Source organism: Ruditapes philippinarum, unplaced genomic scaffold (assembly GCF_026571515.1).
Source record: "Ruditapes philippinarum isolate M1 unplaced genomic scaffold, ASM2657151v2 ctg4438_1_1_1_1, whole genome shotgun sequence".
Classification (NCBI taxonomy): Eukaryota; Metazoa; Mollusca; class Bivalvia; order Venerida; family Veneridae; genus Ruditapes; species Ruditapes philippinarum.
In genome coordinates, this window is record NW_026852997.1 from 14,993 (window position 1) to 38,086 (window position 23,094).

Sequence of the window (23,094 nt, forward strand, 5' to 3'; positions counted from 1 at the left end):
CAAAATCAGCGGAAAATACGGCGGGGGTCAAGGGGGCCAATTTGGTATGCCCTAAAATCAATTTCCTGGACTCTAAATTTGACAAATATCCGACATTTTGACAAAATACAAGAGCGACAATGTAAACTGTAATTTGTTTGGTTATTCTAAAATAGAATGCTGGAAAAGACTCGATATGACCAATGAGAAAAGCGCTTACAGACGTACCATAGGCGGCTAGCGTAACGATAAAAGCCGAAGCGTGCCGGTTTTTAGGTACTGTATAAAATATGACAAATGAATTTATTGTCTTTGTCGAATTTACATCGATCTCAAAAATGACCCAGGAGCTCACGAAATCCGCGGATTTCTGCGGATCCGTGGAAAATCGGCAGCCCTGTTAAACATGCATAAATCTGTCTTATACTTGATACATTACACAACAGTATTTCAGCAACAGGATATAACAATAACAGAATATGACAGGATTTCAGCGACATTCTATGCATAATTCTTAAACTAGAAGTCATTAAAAAAAAGTTGAAAACATTAATCACACTCATTATAATATTAACATGATAATATATGATGATAATCCTATATAAATACATTCCAATTAAAATTCTTTATTTTTCCTATTCAACACAATTTTAAGTCTGCACACATGGTTTATTATAGTCTTTTTGTTGCCAGTTTTCAAAACTGCTTTTATAAAAAAAAGAACCCTTTATGTATTACACTTTTTATAGAAAACACCCGTCACGCCATCTTGAAACAAACAAGATTAATGTTTCTCTCTGAAAAAAACCAGCCCAGAGCACAAAGAATGATCCTATTGGCTATTACTGATCACATGACCTCTTCTCTTGTGAGACTGGTTCACCAGTATTCCGTTATTATTCTATAAAACCTATGTAGTATTTATCACAACAGAGAACCATTAACCTGTTCTCAGATTAGAATGTTCTTTAGAGGATTCTTTACAGCTGGACTTTGGGGCCAAGCCCAACATTTGCGCTGTTTTACCTGCCATCTTTGCTACAGGATTTTTGTTTGGTTTTGATATTGGAAGTCTCTGAAAATAAAAATTTATAAAGAATACAGCAAAATCATAATTATTTGTGGGGCACTAATTTCTGTGGTCAATCCCCGAATTTAAGATCCAATGAATTTTTAATGAATTTTTATTTTGTCTGTTGTAAGAGTTTTAATAACATACAATGTAATTTGCATTTTACTTTTATGCATGTACAATCCATAAATTAAAGAATCCGAACAATCCATAAATTAAAGAATTCACAAAAATATCCTTTCTGACAAAACCATGAAATTTATGCCACTTAATTTAAGTGAATTCACAACATATAAATAAATCAGAGGACCATATGGATTACCTCCCTTTTCGTTTGCCTCATTCCATGATCTTCACAAATTTTTCATCACCACTAAATTATCATCATCACTGTCTTTATCTTAAATGGACTTTCCCCTTTCCCATTTTTAATTTCGGCAAAACCAAATTTCTACAAAACCTTTCATTTGGGAATAATTCATAACACATCTATATACTGACTGAATGGCTAACAGTGCAGACCCTGCTCAGGGGTAAGGGGTAGGTAAAAACAGTTGCCTCCAGAAGTCTTAATGGTTTAACATGTTCAATAATATTTATATTTGTACCGCATTCTGTCACTTACACATCTCAAAATGTAATGAAGTGTTATCTGTTGAGTAAAGTTCTAGGAAATCAAGCCCTATCTAGAGAATGGTGTTCACTGGAAAACAGTGGGTTGGCATTATAAAACTTAATACATATATATAGACACATTTATCTCATTATACTAATTACGATATAAATCTGTACCCCTCCTAGAACAATCCCTGTAACCTACCAAGTGCCATGCCAGGTAACTTCTAGCAACAATCAGGGTTCAAACCTTGACCTTCACATCAGTGATATGCTCTATTAAACAAGGGTGCCATAGTCACAAAATACGCCCGTTTACAAAAAAGCTTTAGATGGAGATGGGGGCATTATGGATAAGTGTTATCTAGCAAGCAAGTTTTTATTCTTGGCACTGTGTTGTTAAATGAACCTTAAAACAAATCAATAGGGAAGATATGCACAGAATGTGTGACCTTGACCTTGGTTGCAGGGACCTGAATTTTATGCACGGCACTCAGCCTCACAATGATGAACATTTGTGCCAAATTATATTGAAATCCCTCTATGCATGTAGAAGTTTTGCTCCAGACAAGTGTTTTTCTATGAGCTCTAACTGTGACCTTCACCTTTGACCTAGAGACTTGGTTTATGTGCAAGGCACTACGTCTCATGGTGGTGAACAATTCTATAAAAGTAACATTAAAATTCCTCCATGCATGTAGAAAATATGCTCCGGACAACATCTGGATATTTAATCATCTCCAGTGACCTTGACCTTGCAAATATTAACCTAAATTAAATGTGTAACACCTGTAGTCATGATAGTTACCATTTGTGCTACAATCCATCAATAAATGATGACTCAATGGTCCCTATAACCATCTTCAAATTTTTATCTGAACTTTGACCTCTAAGTGTAACCTTGACTTTGGTCGCAGGGATCTGAATTTTGCATGCGACACTCAGCCTCACAATGGTGAACATTTGTGCCAAGTTATATTGAAAACCCCCTATGAATGTAGAAGTTTTGCTCCGGACAAGCGTTTTTCAATGAGCTCTAAGTGTGACCTTGACCTTTGACCTGGAGACCTGGATCATGCATGGAGCAATACATATCATGGTGGTGAACATTTCCATAAAGTATTATAAAAATTCTTCCATACATGTATGAGATATGCTCCAGACAAAATCTGGATATTTCACCATCTTTAGTGACCTTGACCTTGCATATATTGACCGAAAGTACATGTGTCACAGCCGTAGTCATTATAATGACCATTTGTGTTACAATCCCTCAATAAATGATGATTAAATCGTCCCTATACACATCTTCATATATTTATCTTTTATTAAACGGGCGTATAAAAAGTACATGTAATTTAATAACTAAAAAATTCTGATTTAAGATTTTATTCTAGGGAAATACATTTCATTACAATTCTTAATCTTTGAATGAGCTGAACTGATATTTACTTGAAAATTAAAATATAATTAAATTTCTATGAGAAAGTATTTACATTTGATAAGGTAATTACTGTATGATCTTTATGAACAAATACCAAGTCTACAGAACACCATAGTTATCACAGTTAAGAATCTTGACCAATGAATGAAACATGTGTAAATAAATGTTACATTCTTTACAACATACTCAAGTCCAAGAAAGAGGATTATTTCATGCCCTTTGATTAAATTCTATTTTTAGATCAAGGGGAGTAATTGTGTAAGTCATTTATGAACAAAGTAATAACTTTGTTGTCTCCCTTGATTAAATTCTATTTACAAAATCTGGATATTTCATCATCTTTAGTGACCTTGACCTTGTATATATTGACCTAAATTATATGTATCACAGCCATAGTCTTGATAATGACCATTTGTGTTACAATCCCTCAATTAATGATGACTAAATGGTCCATATACACATCTTCATATTTTTATCTGAACTTTGACCTCTATGTGTGACCTTGACCTTGGCCGCAAGGACCTGAATCTTGCACGCGACACTCCGCCTCACAATGGTGAACATTTGTGCCAAGTAATATTGAAATCCCTCTATACATGTGGAAGTTTTGCTCCGGACAAGCATTTTTCAATGACCTCTAAGTGTGACCTTGACCTTTGACCTAGAGACCTGGTTCATGTGCGCGACACTGCTCCTCATAGTGGTGAACATTTATATGAAGTTTCATTAAAATCCCTCCATACATGTAGGAGATATGCTCCGGACAAAATTGGACGCCGCCCGCCCGCCCGCCCGCCCGCCCGCCCGCCAGGGGCGTTCCATAATACGTCCCGTTTTTCAAACGGGCGTATATAAAAAGATTTGAACTTAATACAAAACCAAACATTTTTAGCACACATTCTAGGAGATGCAAGCAGCAACTTAACAAATATCTGAACCTCAGACCTTACAGTTTTGCAGAAGAATAGATTTATAGTTGGCACTCTATTTTTAGGTCTGTCACCCTTAAGTGCAATGAAGTGTAACCATTTGAACAATTTTGGGTAGAGCAAGATGCAAGGAACATTACAGGCAAGTTTGGTAGTTACAGAGAACATGTCATTTGAAACAATTGTGGATGATGGATTGACGACAAGACAATGAAAGATTCTTAAAGCTCACAAAAGAGAAGTGCTTGGACAAGCTAAAAATGATTACCCTGTCAAGCCTGTGTAAGGTTATCAGCCCATCTTTGTTCAGATAAAATGTTGATATAGCATCTATACTTCTGTAAACAAATAGAAGAAAGCATTTTGTGAGTAAGGAAATTCACAACAACCAAAAACAGGGCCACTAAATGTGCATTTTCATAAAAAAGAAAAAATTGTTGGCTTGAATTGAAAAACATGTGAGGTAAAAATAGAGTACAATACTGAATTTTATAAAATGAGTACACAAGTGCAAAACCTAAATCGGACTTGGATAGCACCTTGTCGGCTTGTCCTATAAAAGAATCAGTTTTGTACTTAAAAATGTTTAACAACTTCTTTATTTCACACTAGCAATTTTTTTAAACATTATGTCAGAACTTTGTTACTTCAAATACAATATGGATTTGATATTGATGTTTTGGACTCGGAAGCTAGATGGAGTACAAAACAATTTGATGAGGATTTTTTTTTTTAACCTTATAAAATGAAAATAAGGCCAAAATTGATAAAGATGGATCAGATTTAGATTTTTATTAGAAGATCACATGGTGCAAACGCTGAAAGTTCATTGGTAACAGGTGTGAAATAAATAACGTAAAATACAAATATAATATATTCCAAAGCTTAATGACCATTTATAAATACAAATACTGCAAGACTTTTAATTAATTTTTCAATTCACAATGGGTGATGAACGTCAGCAAATTTTAATACAGTTTGTTGGGGGAAAAAAATCAATGAACTACAAGTATTATCATTATGTACTTATGAGTATTTTAATGGATATCTTCAAATGAAAGCCCATCAAAACTATTTTTCTTTTTAAACACATTCTCATTAAAGGTTGATTATTGAACATGTTCTTATTAACTACATTCAAGTCTGCCACCTGGACCCCACATTCCCTGGGTAGAAGGCAGTTATCCACAGACTCTTTACCACCTTAACCTGCTGAAAACCGACAGTGTATAACCTTTGCCACCACCAACAAGTCAGGCCAGACAGATCATCTGGGCAGTCCGACCCGCCACCTTACTACTGTATCTCAAATTCTTACTTTGATATTAAAATTAATTTGCAGGTACTGTTCCATATTCAACACAGTGAAAATTCATTTTGTAAAATTAAATTCAGCAAATTAAGAATTAAAACCAGAACAGAAAAAAACTGACAAGAATTTAGAAATTACTTACTTTTTTTCGCCCTCCTTCACAAATGGTATCCAATATTTGAAAAAGTCAAGTGTTGTAAACATATACATTCTCCAATGCATTTTTACACAACCTTCTTCATAATTCGATAAAATACTCTGAATCTGAAAGAGAAAAAAAAATGAAATAAAAATCATATCATAAAAACCTTACAGCTGCATGCCTCCAGATGAACCAAAAAATATTACAAGATAATCAAACTTAACAGGATTCATACACTTTTTTTTTTTTTACTTGGGTTTTACGTCACATCGACACAGTATAGGTCATTTGGCGACTTTCCAGCTTTACTGAGGGAGTAAGACCTCAGGTGCCCCTCTGTGCATTTTTTCAGGCACGAATGGGCACCTGAGTAGAAGCACCGATGTTCCGTAAGCTAGCTGGGTAGCTTCCTCACATGAAAGAATCCAAAGTTCCTGTCGGGATTCGAGTTCACAGTGGTTTGAAGTCAACGACCTTAACCACTTGGCCACGAACTCTATCTGGACATAACCATTCACCTTTTTTAGGGAAAATCTTTTACATTTATAAGGTTATTAGACAAGTCCCCTACAAAATTATATTAAGATAAAGATAAATCTTAAAGGGCTTACCTCCAACTCTACTCTGGGAAACATGATAGCTGCAACACATTTCATATATGTCAACTGTAGTGAATATTTGGCTAAACCCCTGTAAAATGTAGAGAAAAAAATTATGTTTGTAAAGAATCTGACAGATATATAGTGAAACTAACATTTTTAACAGTTTAAATATCTCAATCGACTATATGCCTATGTTACAGTAAACTCCACTTATAACAATATCTATAGCTTGTATCATAGTTTGGGGACCTTTCTGTTGAAAATGTGTCAGGGTTAAATCGTATACATATACATGCACAGTGCGTTAACTGGAGTGCGGGTATTAGTTACCCGCACTCCAGAGCATGCCCATTGATTGGCTCATTTTTGCTGGGGTTTACATATTGTGACGGCAGAGAAAGGGAAAGCGACAGAAATATCATATTCAGATGTTCGTTCATTGGTTCATTTTTGCCGGGGTTTCATATTGTGACAACAGGGAACGTGTTTTTATGTTTGACTATGATACAAAAGAGAAAGAACACCAAAACACTCGGTAATCTGATTAATACCCCCTCGTACAAATCAGATAACCTCGTGTTTCGGTGCTCTTTCTATTACTTATAACAATATACAGCTTATAAATATGTTGTTGCCGAGGTCCCAACTGTGGAGGTTACTGTACATCCATAAAAAATAAATAATTTACAAAGCCTCTCTCCCTAAATTTATATTACAAACAAACAGCATCATGTGAAGTAATATAAAAATAAACTTCTTGAATGAATGTTCCCTCCCATATGACACAAATTTTCACTCACATGGCCATAATGCTATATGATACAAATTTTTAACTTAGAGAGCCAAAATGCCCTATGACATAAATTTTCACTAACACGGTCTTAATGCCCTAATGACATAAATTTCACCAACACGGTCATACAGCCCTATGACATAAATTTTCATTCACAGAGTCATAATGCCCTATGACATAAATTTTTATTCACACAGTCATAATGCCCTATGACATAAATTTTCACTCACACACCATAATGCCCTATATAGATAACATAAATTTTCACTCACACGCCATAATGTCCTATGACATAAATTTTCATTCACACGGTCATAATGCCCTATGACATAAATTTTTATTCACACAGTCATAATGCCCTATGACATAAATTTTCATTCACACGGTCATAATGCCCTATGGCACAAATTTTTATTCACACAGTCATAATGCCCTTTGGCACAAATTTTCACTCACAGGCCATAATGCCCTATGACTTAATTTTTCACTCACACGGCCATAATGCTCTTTGACATAAATTTTCATTCACACGATCATAATGCCCAATGACGTAAATTTTCATTCACACAGTCATAATGCCCTATGACAAATTTTTATTCACACAGTCATAATGCCCTAGGGCATAAATTTTCACTCACACTCCATAATGCCCTATATAGATAACATAAATTTTCACTCACAGAGCCACAATGCCTTATGGCATAAATTTTCACTCACACGCCATAATGCTCTATGACATAAATTTTCATTCACACGGCCATAATGCCCTTTGACACAAATTTTCACTCACACGGTCATAATGCCCTATGACGCAAATTGACACTCACACGGTCTTAATGTCCTATGACATAAATTTTCATTCACACGGCCATAATGCCCTTTGACACAGATTTTCACTCACACGGTCATAATGCCCTATGACGCAAATTTACACTCACACGGTCTTAATGCCCTATGACATAAATTTTCACTCACAGAGCCATAATGCCCTGACATTAATTTTCACTCACAGAGCCATAATACCCTATGACATAAATTTTCACTAAAACGGTCATAATGCCCTATTACATAAATTTTCACTCACAGAGCCATTATGCCATATGACACAAATTTATATTTTTACAGTCATAATATCTATGATACAAATTTTTCACTCATATGCCATAATGTCATATAATTTTCAATCATATGCCATGATTGAAATGAAACAAGTTTGGTAGAGGTTCACTATGCCATGATGTAACACATCATTCACCTTATTTGAAGTTATTTCTGACTATATACATATTTAAACATTCTAAAAACAAAGCTTACATTGTCACTTTAGGCTTCTTAAAGAAATTATTCTCAAAAACAATCTCATGATGGTGCAACCCTGATGAGAAATTTTCAGTCTGTGTCGGCATTTTAGGCACCTGAAACGGAAAAGATTTAATCCTTTACCAGTTGAATTTCTGAAATGGATTTGTCCAGCTCACATTTTTTAAACTGTCCATTGACAATTTTAGGAGTACTGAGAAGAAAATTTGAAGTTATTCAAGTCCAGGGCACTTATGGGGTGTGAAGGGGGGGGCCTACCCTTTACTGGTAGCAAAGGTGTTTAAATTTTTTTTCAGAAAAAGAAAAAAAAAGTTAAAAAATGTTTTCAAATCCCGGGTTTCTCTCTTATCTTAAAAAAAATTTAAACACCCCATGGGGGGTTTTACACATTAGTTTTAAAAATTTTAAGTTAAAGAAGGGGATAATTTTCCCAAAAAAAATTTCTCAGGGAAAAAAAATGCCCCCTTTTCTTAACAAAATGCACCATATCATGAAAAGAAACAAAACACCAAGATTTCCCCTGTTTATAACTTTTTTTAAAAAGTTTGAAAAAAAAGGGGCCCAAAATTTAAACTTTTGCTGATGGGCAAACAACCCAAAACGACCCAATAAAAAGCATTGAATCTAAACATGAAAAGTTTTCAACAAAAGAAAATTCAGGGATTTTTTTTTGGGCTTATTCTATAGCCGATATTCTGTCATATTCCCAATTGAAAATAGTACATTATTTTCCCAAGTTACAAAATAAAATAATTGAAAAGCAAATTCTAAAATCTTTTAAAATAAGTGCTTCTTCACTGCTACGGTGCATAAATGTTTGAATACGTCATCCAAGACAGTGATTCTTTGCATTCATTTAATCACTGCAAAATTTAAGTCATGCATTTTATTCCAATTTTCAACAAAACATTGTTGAAATTCCCGATTCCATGGGTATGGGTCATGTTCCCAAAATCCTAGAAAACAAACAATTTAACAATCAATGGACTGTTTTGTCCTTTTTTCATACCTCTTTTGAAAAAAAAAACACACCTAAAAACAGGCATTTGTGCCACTGGGAAAAATGCTATCAAGCCAAACTATATGAAAAAGAGAAAAATTAAAAAAAGAAGTGAAGAAATGGTAAAGCAACCTACCTGTTCAATATAGTATTCTTTCACAGTTTCCAGCTGTTCTAATGATGGCCTATTACTATCACCTTCTGTGTCATCATTCTTGTTGTTTGACATTGAACTGTTCATGTATGTATCCTTTTCTTCAGCTTTTACAGTACCCTGTGGTAAACTCATATGTAAACTGTTCGAAAAGTCTTTGTTCACTTCATGTTCTATTGCAGAGAATGCATCAAAGCTTTCAAGAGCATGGTTATCTGAATTGAAGCGTGTCTTTATCTCCCGCGTGCTTTGAGACAAACTATTTTCTGCTCCTGTTACGTGAATTGTGTCATTAAATTTTGCTGGTTCCACAACTCGAGCCAGGCATTTCAACAAGTCCTGGTTCCTTGAATAAAAAGGTCTCAAATATGTGAATACATCGTATTTGGAGACTGAATTTAGTCCCACTAGCTTCTCACTGTTTCCTTCTATACACTGCAACTGAGGTTTATGCCCTTTGCCCTCCAGAAAGGGGTAATGAAATTTTAAATGTTGCACTGAGAATAAGCTGTTATCCGAGTTAATCAAACAACTTTGATCTTGCACATTAGCCACATTTCCTCCTAGACCCACAGATAAGGTCTGAAAAAAAAAATCATATAGTTACCCAAGAATATTGCGAAGCAAATCAAGCCCCAAAAAGTAATGGTCATAACATGTTTAATGTTTACTACTAAAATTATAATATCTTGACAGCAGGGTTTTCTACCCATTCGCCAATCAGAAAAGTTGGAGCCAATGGCAGCTGCCACCAGCTGCCACCTGCCAATGGCACCAAATGCGACAAAATATTAATTCTGGCGCATAAAATCCTTAGTTGGCAGATTTTACTGGCACTAACGTAAGATAAAAAAATCTGCCAACTAGTACACTTAAAAATCAATAAGAGCCGCGTAAATTACATAAGTGGCCAAAAAATGAAAGGTCAAGTGTGATTAGTTTGTTTATCAAAATGTATCATAAAATTGTTTGACACTTTGGGAACGTGTTGAGATGAAAGTGACTAATGTGTTTTTCTTGCTGAAACAGGACCTCCCAATCTCATTACTGACTTGCAGCGATTTTTTTCCTTATAAAAGTGGTAAGAAATAACAGGCCCATTCACAATCACGAATGGTCTTTCACAATTTTCCTTTTAATTTCAGTGTATTTGTGTGTCATGTTTCATGAATAAAGTTAGTGTAAAAGAAATATCTTCTTTGCTATTCAAGAAATAAAAGTATTTATGTTATAACCTTGATCGGGCAATATGACCAGGCAGCCTGATAATTGACCCGAAACCTGAATATGACTTCAGGGTTCATCTACTAGTTTTGACCAACATTAACACCAACTTTTAGAAGTTACATATAAGCAAAAGCCTTCTCTATTAATTAAAGATATAAATGGTCAAGGCCACTGCTCACTTAACCTTTGACCTAAAAAACCTACCCAGCAAACACATGACGTTAAAATAACGTCGGATTAATGTTAGATTTTGGTCACGACGTCGGCGACCAAAATACGACGTTTATCTGACGTTAAAATACCGATGTCTAATAGACGTTTCTTTTTGACGTCGTACTAACGTCAGGTTATGGTAGGTGTCCTGACGGTAGGTAAAAAAAATAACAAAAAATAATCCTATATTCGCTGTTGTAATCATTTAAACTTTTTTTCAAATGTTATTTGGATTACAAATGAAGTGTTCTTATATAAATACAGACCATGATCGCGGCGCTGCAACCTAATAAAACATAAAGGTGGCGCTGTATATACGCAAGTTACATGTGTTATTGTTATGAAATCTATTTATAGCTACAGATCTGTTTACAAGTTCCAATCATTTAACGTTGTAATATTATCATTTGTGGTAGTGCTTTTACATTTAATCATAGTGACAGAAAAGGGAAAGAAAACATAATTAACCTTTAATTCGAATCTAAAGTCACGTGGATGGAAATTCAAATTCGTAGGCGTTACGTTTTGGCTGTCGGTCAGGAATCGGGATGCATTGATAAGTGAATATTATAGGTTTTCTTGAACAAAAAGGTCAGTTCAATTTATTTAGATTTATTTCTACTTTGTATTTGATAAATAATTGCATGATTGCAAGCACTCTTAAATTTAATTATCATTATTTGAACAGCTGAAGTAAAATGTCACACAAATTCGCTATAATGTCTAATAATAAATCTTTTTAAATTGACATGTTTTAACTCTGCTTGTGAAGAGTTTATAATATGCCTTTCAGTACTACCAAAGAGAATGCTTAGTTTTCATATTTTTCTTTAACTATGATGTTTTTGTCAGTTAAAATCTGAGAATTGAGAATGAATTTGTACGATTTCGAGCATTTCGGACCAAGACGTTTCGGTCCCAAATAACCCAAAACGTTCCGTCCCAAATAACGCAAGACGTTTTTGTTCCAGACATTTCGCCATTAAATCTTTAATTTAAAACTATGAAATATTTTAGACTTGCATAACTGTTATATTTCAAACGTAGAATATATACATAAGTTAGAATATAATTTTCTTTTCAGGTAGTTAAAGTGTTGGACATGCTCTCAAAGGTCGGAGGGACAGAAACACGTGAATATGTAAAAAGAAATATATGAAAGTAAGATTTTTGTAAATTCTATTACATACTTTAATCCATACTAAACTGGAGTTTAAAAGCGGCTTTTTAAATGTTGAGTATTTATGTTTACTTTTAATTTTTGTTAAAGCTCTCTTATAAAAAGTTGGCAAAATTGTTCATTAAGTTAAGATAACCATGAAAACATTTTTGCTTGTTATTTTTACATGTTTCATAAATTTCTTTTTTTTTCAGTGAAAATGATGTCACACACGCTATTGGGCGCTTCAAACGCTACATATCCTCTGGACAGACGAGGGGTGCTGAAAGACGGTCATATCTTAAAGCATCACACCTCAAAATTCGTGCTAATTCTCATGGATATCTAAAAGTATAACTTTGTGAAGTAACTAAAAGGCAGCAATTTATACATTACTGACAATTATCAAAGGAGGTCAAAATATGCAAAATGGCACTAAATGTTTTAGAAATGCTGTAGAAATATAGTTAAAGTACTGAAAATCTGTCATTAATTGCTTGAAACATTATTATCAGAATCTTTTAACTTTTCTTAAAATTATAATATTTTCATTGTTTTATTTGATAAGGCAAACTTTGATAGAAATGTGCATACATTGTTTTGTTCTTTAATATTTGTACATGTTTTCTTAGTTTCATTTATGTCATTGTTTTTGTAATATTTTTTGTTTTGTAATTAACTTATTTTATGTTTTATTTTGTTTAATTTATGAAAATTATTTAACCTTGCAGAATTTACTAAAATTGTATGTACAGTGTAACTTCCGAAAACCGAACACCCATGGGACTTGTCAAAAAGTTCGGATTTCAGAGGTTTCCGGAATTCAGAGGTTTATGATAATGCGGACAAGACTAAGCCACTTAATATCAATAAATGTCAAGGAAGAAGTGGCCTTTACTGTAATATCATATATAATAGTCTTTTTATCAAGATAAAGATGTGAATGAAAAGAATACATTTTTATCTTACTTGCAAATGCTTTTGAATTTTTATCAGTTTGTAGAAATGTTGTTTATTGCATAAACTTACATATCGTCCGATGCTAGTTAATAAACTATTACATCAAATGCAATAAAATCCCTAAAGACTTTTGATGCATACATTGTCCAATTAATTGTCATTTAATCCGCTAATAAACACTTCAAATTAACTGACCGCCGTTAATTACTTCAATTAACCGCATCACTTCAAACATACCATTTCACAGTTTGTGATTTTAACGCGTGTCAAATTACACGATCACCGCTAACTAGTAAACAATTGATAGGGAGATTAAATCTTCCTGCAGGGTTTACAATGTATTTCACACCTTTGGATATTTCCGGTTTTTGGAGGTAAAATTGCATTGATTTGACTCTAATTTTATGAAAATATTGTCCGGAATTCAGAAATTAGAAGTTCCGGAATTCAGAAGTATTATATAAAAAGAAAATAGAAGGGAAAAAATCGGGACCGAAAAAATTGTTCGGTTTTTAGAAGTTTCCGGATTTCAGAAGTTCCGGAATTCGGAAGTTACACTTATCAGCTTAAAATTGCAACTTTTATCTTAAATTAAACAAGAGCTGTCAGTAGGACAGCAACGCTCAACTATTCTTAGTGCTTGATAGTAAAAAAAATGCTTGATACAGTTTCCTCCTCCTGTTTACAGGTTGGGGTCATGATGGTGAACAAGTGTGCAAAGTTTCAAAGCCATATGTCAATGGACTTTGAAAATATTTGAACTATTACAAAAACTTTAACGAAAATTCTAAGTCGAAAAAGGGGCATAATTCTGTCAAAATGCTTGATAGAGTTACCTCCTCCTGTCTACAGGTTGGGGTCATGATGGTGAACAAGTGTGCAAAGTTTCAAAGCCATATGTCAATGGACTTTGAAAATATTTGAACTTTTACAAAAACTTTAACATAAATTCTAAGTCAAAAAAGGGGCATAATTCTGTCAAAATGCTTGATAGAGTTACCTCCTCCTGTCTACAGGTTGGGGTCATGATGGTGAACAAGTGTGCAAAGTTTCAAAACCATATGTCAATGGACTTTGAAAATATTTGAACTATTACAAAAACTTTAACGTAAATTCTAAGTCGAAAAAGGGGCATAATTCTGTCAAAATGCTTGATAGAGTTACCTCCTCCTGTCTACAGGTTGGGGTCATGATGGTGAACAAGTGTGCAAAGTTTCAAAGCCATATGTCAATGGACTTTGAAAATATTTGAACTATTACAAAAACTTTAACATAAGTGGATACGCCGACGCCGACGCTCGGGTGACTGCAATAGGCTAGCTCTACTTATTCTTATCGAATAGTCGAGCTAAAAAGCATGAAACATATTTTTGCTTTTAGTTTTCTGTTATACATTTCATTTGAGAGAAAGTTACTTAATAGAATGAGGTACATTAAATTAGATCAAATCAGGATTAGCCAGAAAATATTTATGACGTGGTGAAACAAAAAGGATTAGGGGAATGATAAAATGAAGGTCAGAAAATGATCAGATTTAGGGCAGAAAGGGTTAATATTTAGGTCGGAAAATGGTCAGATTGAGGTCAGAAAATGGTTAGATTTAGGTCGGAAAATGGTCAGATTGAGGTCGGAAAATGGTCAGATTGAGGTCGGTAAATGGTTAGATAAAGGTCAGATTTTGGTCAGAAAAAGGTTAAATAATGGTTAGATTCTGATGTCTACCTGACGTCAGATTATTACGTCAAAAAAACTTTCAAATCCAACCGTTTTTCCGACCGTCATCCGATGTCAGAACCTGACTTAAATCTGATGTCAGTATGACGTCTTGTGTTTGCTGGGTAAAGGGTAGTCCTAATTATAAGACCTATACGTAACCTATTTCATATTTATCATTCATTAATCTGATATTTTACATTTTTCATTTTCCATATTACGTTAGGTCTTAACAGATCTTTGCAAAATCGTGTAGCAAAAAAATTGACATTAGACATCGATTTAGATCTAATGAATTTAAACAATTAAAACAGCGTGTATTCACATTAATTTTGACATATTTATGATCAAAACTAAAAAAAAAATACCTTTTAACAAAATGATTGAACTGTCACATCCGAAAAGTCATGATTAAATCCTCTCATTTAATTAAATTCCTTGTACAGCCAATATACAAATGGCCGCCATACAGTGCGCGAAATCTGATTGGCTAATTCAAATGCAAGCGTTTAAATGAGTCCAGAAGTTTCTAACGGAATATTTTTTCAACGAAATAATTGCCCATGCACCGTCAGTGTGTTCGTATATATTTTTCCGTTCAAAAAATTGGAATCAATCTGTAAAACGCTTTACTTAACCAGTATGGCCGATGAGCGAAATAGACTGATATGTATATTTTATTTTTAATTGATAAGTACATTGTTCGAAAGTTTTTGTTAATGATAGACCATGCATTTGAAAGAACAGAAGATAAGCTTTTGAATAAAGCTTGAAAGGCAAGTCAACAGACATTTTTTTAAATTTTCAAAATGCTACGCGTTTTTGAGCAATAACTATTAGAAGTCAGGCTTGACCAACATAAAACTATAACAAGCCTGTAACGTCTAATCTATTGGACTAGGTAAAGGGGTCATCTACAACACATGACCACAAAATAAATCTTATGGCTGAAAGCCAAAGCATTCCAGTTAATCTTAAATCATCTGATAATCTACAAGACCATGAAGATTCATGGCTTAAAAAAAATTTTGGTCCCTCCATGATTTCCCATGGGAGAAGGTTTCATTTCCCATGGGAAAAGTGTTTGGTCATTACAATAAATAACGAGCTCTTTGACAGCATTTTAAACAGCTAAAATTCATATTAAATCGACAAATTATGCATGAAATTAGGACATGGCTGGTCTAACTTTCTCTCACATTACAACAACAGACATTCATTGTGACCTTCAAATTTTTCATCACACACGAAAACATGTTACATAAGACGCATTGAATAATTTACGATGTGAATAATTACATTGCTACGATTCTGGAACCAAGAGGTATTTGTTAAATTCCGTATCTGACAAATCTGCAGGACTTTTGTTCTCGTACATAACCAGCTATTACTCATTTCGGCGAAATTATATTAAATTTTAGAGAAATAAATATTGCCGGTGCGCAGGAAATGGAAGCTGACTAAACCCTATACGAATACGCAAAAATGTTATTATAGTCTATGTCGACTAAAAATCTAAATTATATTTTGTCCGCGATTATCTGAAGCTCACTTATTATTTATGAATTTCATAAGAAGAGAGGATAAATATCTAAAAGGTCTGTACTAATTGAAAATTATTTTATCTTTCAGAGCTAAAGGTCGAAATTTGCATCCATCCATCACCTACGGCCGGATCGGTCTATTTACCCCAAGACACCCCAAGACACACTGGTACACATTTTAAGTCCCAGGAGTGGCCAGGATTATACCCCCAAACTTATATATTGTGTAAATTGGGAAAGTGTTATTATATACCACAAATGATTATTTACGTGTCCTCTTGTTAATTACAGTCAAATCAAATGTTGTTAATATGTACTGTATTGACTTGGAACTGTCATCACTAAAATATTTATTGATAAACTCTTTAATATAAAAAAAATATTTTGATTGAAATTGACTTTACTAAAACAACAAGACTATGCATGTTAATCTATAAATCTAATGAAATGTGGAACAGATGAAATAAAAAAAATCAATATTATGAAACAGAATATGATCAATTTAATAATCAGGCATGAAAAATGTGTCACTCATAAAATGACAGGCCGCAGAATTAAACTTGCACTACACCAAAATCCAGCAACATTGGCATTATTTCATTGCTGTAAACTATTTTGCACAAAAAAGAATATATTTATAATCTTACATTAAAAAAGTACAGGGAAATAAATGAAGAGAGATATAATGTGTAAATGTGAAATCGCATAGTTACCTTCCGTAAAAAATGTAAAATTAAGACGTCATATATGTCAGTAAAAGTGTCTTGGGGTGGTCTTGGTTTTTTTACGTAGTCTTTGGGTGTCTTGGCGTAGTCTTGGGGGTAGTCTAGGGCATTCGGAACTGTCTCGGTTATTATCTATAATAACTGACTGACGGAAAGGGCCGAGTAGTTGCGATTGAGGGTGTCTTGGGGTAGTCTTGGGTGTATTGGGGTAAATAGACCGACCGCCTAGAGGAAATTAAAATAAGCGTTCTGTATATATGATGTTTAAACAAATCTAACAACATTGTATCATTCAAAATATTTGAAAATAATTGTATTAGAACAAATATCAACCAGGAAAGCATTAAATGAACGCAGCCCCTGTCCCTCCCCATGCACCCACTCACGGGGGTCCCCAATCCCAATTAACTCTGGCAACACCAAACCACCGACACGGAACCAAACAGTCAGTTGAGACTACAGTAAGTACTGAGAAGTTCAATTAAGTAAAGTTCTGCACTTAACTTCCAAATCAAATCTTCAAATACAGCACATAGAAAACATAAAAACCTTCAGTTATGCATAATATTAACTTAGTGAACTACATTGTTTCCAGATTATCTCCTCCTATATCACAATATAAAAATTAAAACACAATATATCATGCTATTCATAGTCGGTATTTCAATTCTTTGAAAGACTCTGTTAATAGTGTAACATTCGTTTATATGCACACAAACCCTGTCGTTGAAAAGCTAGCTCCTCACCAAGAGTGGTTTCTGTCCTTATATATGGGAAACATCCCTTATGTTAACTCACTAACGTAAGTTTTTGCATATTATCATGCTCATTATCAGTATTATAACGCCCTGCCAATGTTGTTACAATAGTTAGTCGATTTAACAAAGCTGTAGTGTTATTTGAAAAACTGCCTTACATACAAAAAATATTACTAACACGTATTAATAAGGATTGGTATTAAATGTTCAATACTTCTTTTTAAGTTAATGTCGATCTCTTTTTGCTACTTTATATATTTGTATCCGTCTTAATCTTTTTTATTGCCCATGCGTATTTTGTTTAAACATGTTTTCGTTTCTATATCTTATGATGCTTAAGGGAAGAACCGTTGTTAATGTTACTAGAACTTGTTGTTCAACCATTTGCCCTTTGTTAAAAGTGTTGTTATGTTAAAATAATGTTCCTAAATTGTACTCAAAGGGCAATAAGATAATATTAAACTAATAATGACGTTTTCCATCAATGAATCCATTTTAGATATTTAAGAGTTCATTACATTTTAAATTTAATTCAAGGCATAATAACATTACAGCCATTAGAATATTAAAAAAATAAGTGACTAATCATTTCATCTTAATGAAAATGTAAGTAAAACTACTAATTCAAATGCAATTCCTTCAAATTTTCTTTACAAAACTCCCCACCTTTTTTAAAATTTTCACATCACAATTTGCAATTTCTGAATTACACTGTATTCGTGGAGAAAAATGAAAAAACAAAGATAGTAAACATATTGTATTGTATAACACACATGTTCGCTATTATTTGTGACTATATTTTCATGAGACGTTTGGAAAGTAATAAACCAATTGGATATGCCGTTTCAACGTTCATGTCGTTTAAGCATGATAGATAAAAGATCTTATGCTGCCAAGCCCCCACGCAGGAGATTAACAATCGGACGACATCATTAAGTGCTTTGATAAGGGAGTACGTAAACTGCGACCAATAATGTATGAAACTGACACAAATATATTTCAGCCCAGCCCGTAAACGTTCGTTGGAGCCGAGCTGCAGCCCTGAAACGCGGGCCTGAATTCGGCACTGCTTTTTATACATTTTACTTATTATTACGTGGTACTTGTGGCTTTTATACCACAACAAACCTAAACTCTTCATAATACATTCAGGCATGGATCCACTACCAGTGGAATCCCTTACCAGACGCCCATGTATGTGGATTGTTTTGTATCAAAAAGGGCAGTTAAGAGTAAAATATCAGCAAAAACTGGCTTAAGATAAATGAAAGTCACTAAATCCTTTTTAATTGAAGCCCTAACCTTTATGTCAGTAAAAACACTGCATGCCTTGAGGCAATTTGCCGACATAATGATTGTCTGTATATACTCGGGACCATGCAGACAATTTCAGTAGATTACTAGCTCTAGGTCAGGAACCCCATATGAATCTCAAAATTGAGCATCGGAAAATAAGCCAATCACAGGGTAAGTTTTCAACATTTTGAACATTTATATTAAATTCATATTTTGTAAAAACTGTATTTGGAGTCCGTTTAGCAACATTTTCTACATACGCATTGCATATTTTTGGCACACCCGAACCCACGACGGAAAGAATATCTCTATGGAGGGCTTTCGTTTTTCAGGTACGGTTGGATATCTATAAGCATGATAATTGTGCTAACATGCTTATGTATTATATACAATGGAAGATACGAACTTGTAAATTTATTGCTGTTTTTCATGTTTAAAGGTCAGTTGTAACGATCTATATGTAAATTTGTTATATAAAGGCGGGAACCTTCAATTAAAAGAATGAATTAAGAGGCATATTAGTTATGTTCTATGCACGGGTACAATAAAAAATGGTAGGCATACAAGTTCGCATTTTCAAAAGTGATTTTTAAAAGGAACACTTTACATGTCTGGAATTTTGGCAACGAACGCCCTCCATATATCTCAATGAAGACTGCATAAAAAACCAAACATAATGGGTAAAAATATGTATAGAGAAAAGCCAGCAGGGCAGAATCACATTTCGATTTTCTTAAAAAAGGATTTGAATGTTATATAAATGTTGAAAGCTTACCCTGTGATTGACCTATTTTCTCCTTCACATACCGAGTTATACTGGACATATTGAGCAGCGGAAATTCATATATTTTTTACCGATGCTCAATTTTGAGATTCTCATGAAGTTCCAACCACCCCCGTGTACTTGCAAATTAGAAATTTCTATCTCCTTTAATGTGAGGATGATGTTATAATATTTAGCTATAGTGTTTTACTTTTCAACTATTTTATTTAAATACAATACGGAAGCATAATTATGTAAAGTTTTAAACATAAAGCATTTAATATCATCTCTTGAATGGTTTTAATATATGAGGATCTTTCAATAATTTATGTCACTTGTAGGTTTCCGTTGTTTTATCTTCATAGTATTTTGAAACTTCATTGCACGTGAATTGGTAACTATTATTTCTTGCTATTCAATTTGAAATATATGCAGTCATAACTGGCATATGCATAGACTAATTTACTGACGATATTGAACAATAGACGTAAAATGAAATTCGAAGCTACATTAAATGTTGCATTCGGCTTCTGGGTGTCCTGCTTGGGTGTGTCCGGGGGCGGCGTCCTGTGAACGTTGCCTATGCCTTGTTGATCTTTGTTCTTGTTATTTTTTATATAGCTGTAATGCAGATATTTAATGAATTTGAATCATGTGGTATATATGGACCTCATGTCTTTCAAAGGGCGTAACCATTAGGTGGGTGAAAAGCTTTGAAAACTAGTAACTTGTCTGTCCAAGATGACTACCGTTCAGGTAGCCCTACAACTTCGGTTACCAAGGCAAACATTGCTGCTGTAACTACTAAACTATAACTTTTAGGTTATAGTAGAGCAACTTTTAGGTTATAGTAGAGCAGGATGCTATTTCATACTGGACCACAGCCCTTATCTCTTTAATTCCCTTATGGGCCCGTTTTAGTTTATATTATTTCACATTACATGTCCCAATTCTTTCGCCCCTATGTCCACTCCAGGTTTTTTGTTTGGTGCCTTTTGGGTGCCCTACTTAAGTGTGTTGGGGGCCGCGTCTTGTGAACGTTGCCTTTGCCTTTTTGATCTTTATTCTTTTTTTTCATATATTTCATTGCCATTCAGTGATCTTCATTTTGGCTCAAAATTCATCTCTTTGGCTATAACTCTGTGAAAATTGCACAGAGGCAGAGACATAGATACAAATAATAGATGTTATCTATGTCTCTGACAGAGGTAATTATTGTGAAAATTACTTTTTCAGGACATACATGTAACGGTGGAAGATTGATTTACGTTTAAATCAATTAAATCAATGAAAAATAATGTAAAGAGTATATCAATAAATGATATTTGAAATTAAACATTATATATACTAGGTTTAGTTTAATAATGTTTCTTTGTTTAAATGTACACACAGTGTACAATTTCAAAATTTACATACATGTGCATATAATGATATAAGTGTACTCTACACACAAAAAAGTCCATACAACATTATATTTGCATCGTCATAAATATTAGAAATATAGGATGAGAAATAAGTATTACTACTGACTATCAACCATATCTAGTTTGAAGAACGTGACTAAACGAATGCAATATGATTTCGAACCTATGATGGATGTGTACCTTAAATTTACGGATGACGACAGTAAAAACGGCATATATTCGGATATATATTAGGATATACCTTATTTGACAACATGGCAGAAAAACATTTCCTGAATTCGAAAATAATGTTTTACATGAGAATTTTAACATTTTTGAAACACTTATTTTAATTTTGTTCATTGACAAAAAGTGTGTTTTTATTATACAAACAAAAATTTATCAAATATGAAAATGTCTTCGAATAAATTAACACTTTATTTAGCGCTTACTGTTTTGATATTGGTTGTTTTGGAAGAACACCCAAGTTATGGAATGGACGTATCTACCAAACGCAGTCTTAGGTAATATATAATTATTATTCAAAGATCGTTAATTAATTAAGGTTCCGTGGCCGAGTGGTTAAGGTCGCTGATTTCAGATCACAGGTCCCTAGTCCAACTTATTGTACTCCGAGACGAGATATTGTGCTATTTTCGTGTCTGGGCAATATCTCGCATCTATGAGATTCTGCCCGGAACGAAAATATCTCAGAATTAAGCTTTGGTACGTCAATATATTTTGACTAACAGGTCCCTCACCGCTGTAGGTTTGATCCTCACTGGGGTCGAAATCTTTCATGTGAAGAAGCAATCTGGCTTACGGAAGGTCGGTGGTTCTACACCTATCAAGCTGGAAAAAATCGACGAAAAATCTCGGCGGGACGCTTTAGGATGGCCCGACTTGAGTGAAAGATCGCCTATATGGGCTTTCCGGCGGCGACCTTAAATAAAAGCATTAAAAAAAAAAAAGTTAATTAATTAAAATTAAAGGTGGCGCGATAGCTCTGTCTGATAGACCACTGATTTACACTGTTGAGGTCCTGGGTTCGAACCTTGGTAACACCCTTGCCTCTTTTCAGAGACACTTTCTGTTTTTCCCACCTCAGTGTTCAATCTAGAGCGCGCCATTGCGCCATTGACCCCCTGAAAAGACCGCCGGCGCAAAACAAATTCAACTGTGGGCCCGATGGGCACACTCATTGAAAATGCCCTAAATGACATTAGAATGCTTTCTTTAACCTGATTAAGTACATAAAAAAGTTTCTTGTGAATAATATTAATAAATACTGAATTCAAAACTGAAGTTTGTATAGAAAAACAAGAGCATGTTGGTAAGATAGTTACCGCACTCGGTAACCCTTTTAAAACCTTGATCGCTACACTCTCTCGGCCGGGGTCTGTAAATACTATGTAGACTTTTTCTTCGTACCGTAACTATTACTTACTTTTGAGTCACAGTTTTTATAAACAAAACAAATCGTCACAGATAATCCAATACGTGCGTGTAGTAATAGTTTTTTCACGGTCAAACAAATAAATATGTCATAACTTTCCGGAGGAAAAAAACTATATATTTGTGAAAAGTGCGAGATAATTATAGAGAAGTGTGCATAAATTATAACGAACATGCCTTCATCCAATTAAAAAAGTCTTAAAGATGGAGCTAATCAAACACGATTGGCTAGGGGTGTCTGACAATTGAGTAAACAAACTTTGATTGGTCTTTGGCTGGTCGGCGCATATCATTAATCAATACACGTGACGTAAGAACTGCTGCCCTGACAAAAGATCAAAGGTACCGGTATGTCAATATACATTGTCTTAGCACCTGTTGACACTTTGTTTTTCGTTTGGATATATTGAGAAGGGTAAATGTTTTTAGCGACTATTGTAAGTTTATAGTCTTCATCAACAAAGCTAATTGGGAAATATGATTTTCTTTTATATATCGGGCGCTGATTAAAAAACT

General features: G+C 34.0%; 2 protein-coding genes across 3 annotated transcripts in view; one reads left to right on the top strand and one right to left on the bottom strand.

The window, feature by feature from the left end:
- Nucleotides 1–386: 386 nt before the first annotated feature.
- LOC132730606 (uncharacterized) lies at nt 387–16,111 on the bottom strand. Of its 2 annotated transcripts, XR_009625779.1 has the most exons (8): nt 15,934–16,111; nt 9,345–9,944; nt 8,203–8,303; nt 6,105–6,183; nt 5,494–5,615; nt 4,308–4,377; nt 1,872–1,942; nt 916–1,054 (listed from the first exon to the last, which is right to left on the bottom strand). XR_009625779.1 is itself a non-coding variant. In XM_060716574.1 (7 exons), the coding sequence occupies exons 1-7, from the start codon at nt 16,027–16,029 to the stop codon at nt 920–922; spliced, it is 1,203 nt and encodes a 400-aa protein (XP_060572557.1). In that variant the 5' UTR covers nt 16,030–16,110; the 3' UTR covers nt 387–919. The 2 variants fall into 2 exon arrangements, 1 of the variants encoding a protein (XP_060572557.1); XM_060716574.1 differs by lacking the exon at nt 1,872–1,942 and having other exon boundaries at nt 387–1,054; nt 15,934–16,110.
- A 5,273-nt stretch (nt 16,112–21,384) lies between these two features.
- LOC132730616 (ER degradation-enhancing alpha-mannosidase-like protein 3) overlaps nt 21,385–23,094 on the top strand; it is a 29,456-nt gene continuing 27,746 nt past the window's right edge. Inside the window, exon 1 of the mRNA XM_060716587.1 lies at nt 21,385–21,647. Coding sequence (XP_060572570.1) covers nt 21,532–21,647 — 116 coding nt within the window. The 5' untranslated portion in view covers nt 21,385–21,531. The remainder of the gene's footprint in view (nt 21,648–23,094) is intronic.

What these genes read in the sequence shown, in the direction of transcription:
- LOC132730606 (XM_060716574.1), bottom strand. Translation starts at nt 16,029, where the DNA reads ATGAGTAATAGCTGGTTATGTACGAGAACAAAAGTCCTGCAGATTTGT. An exon ending in TTCCCAGAGTAGAGTTGGAG is followed by an intron (nt 5,616 to 6,104) that starts GTAAGCCCTTTA and finishes TTTCTCTTTCAG; the next exon opens with ATTCAGAGTATTTTATCGAA. An exon ending in CCTTACACAGGCTTGACAGG is followed by an intron (nt 1,055 to 4,307) that starts GTAATCATTTTT and finishes TTTTATTTTCAG; the next exon opens with AGACTTCCAATATCAAAACC.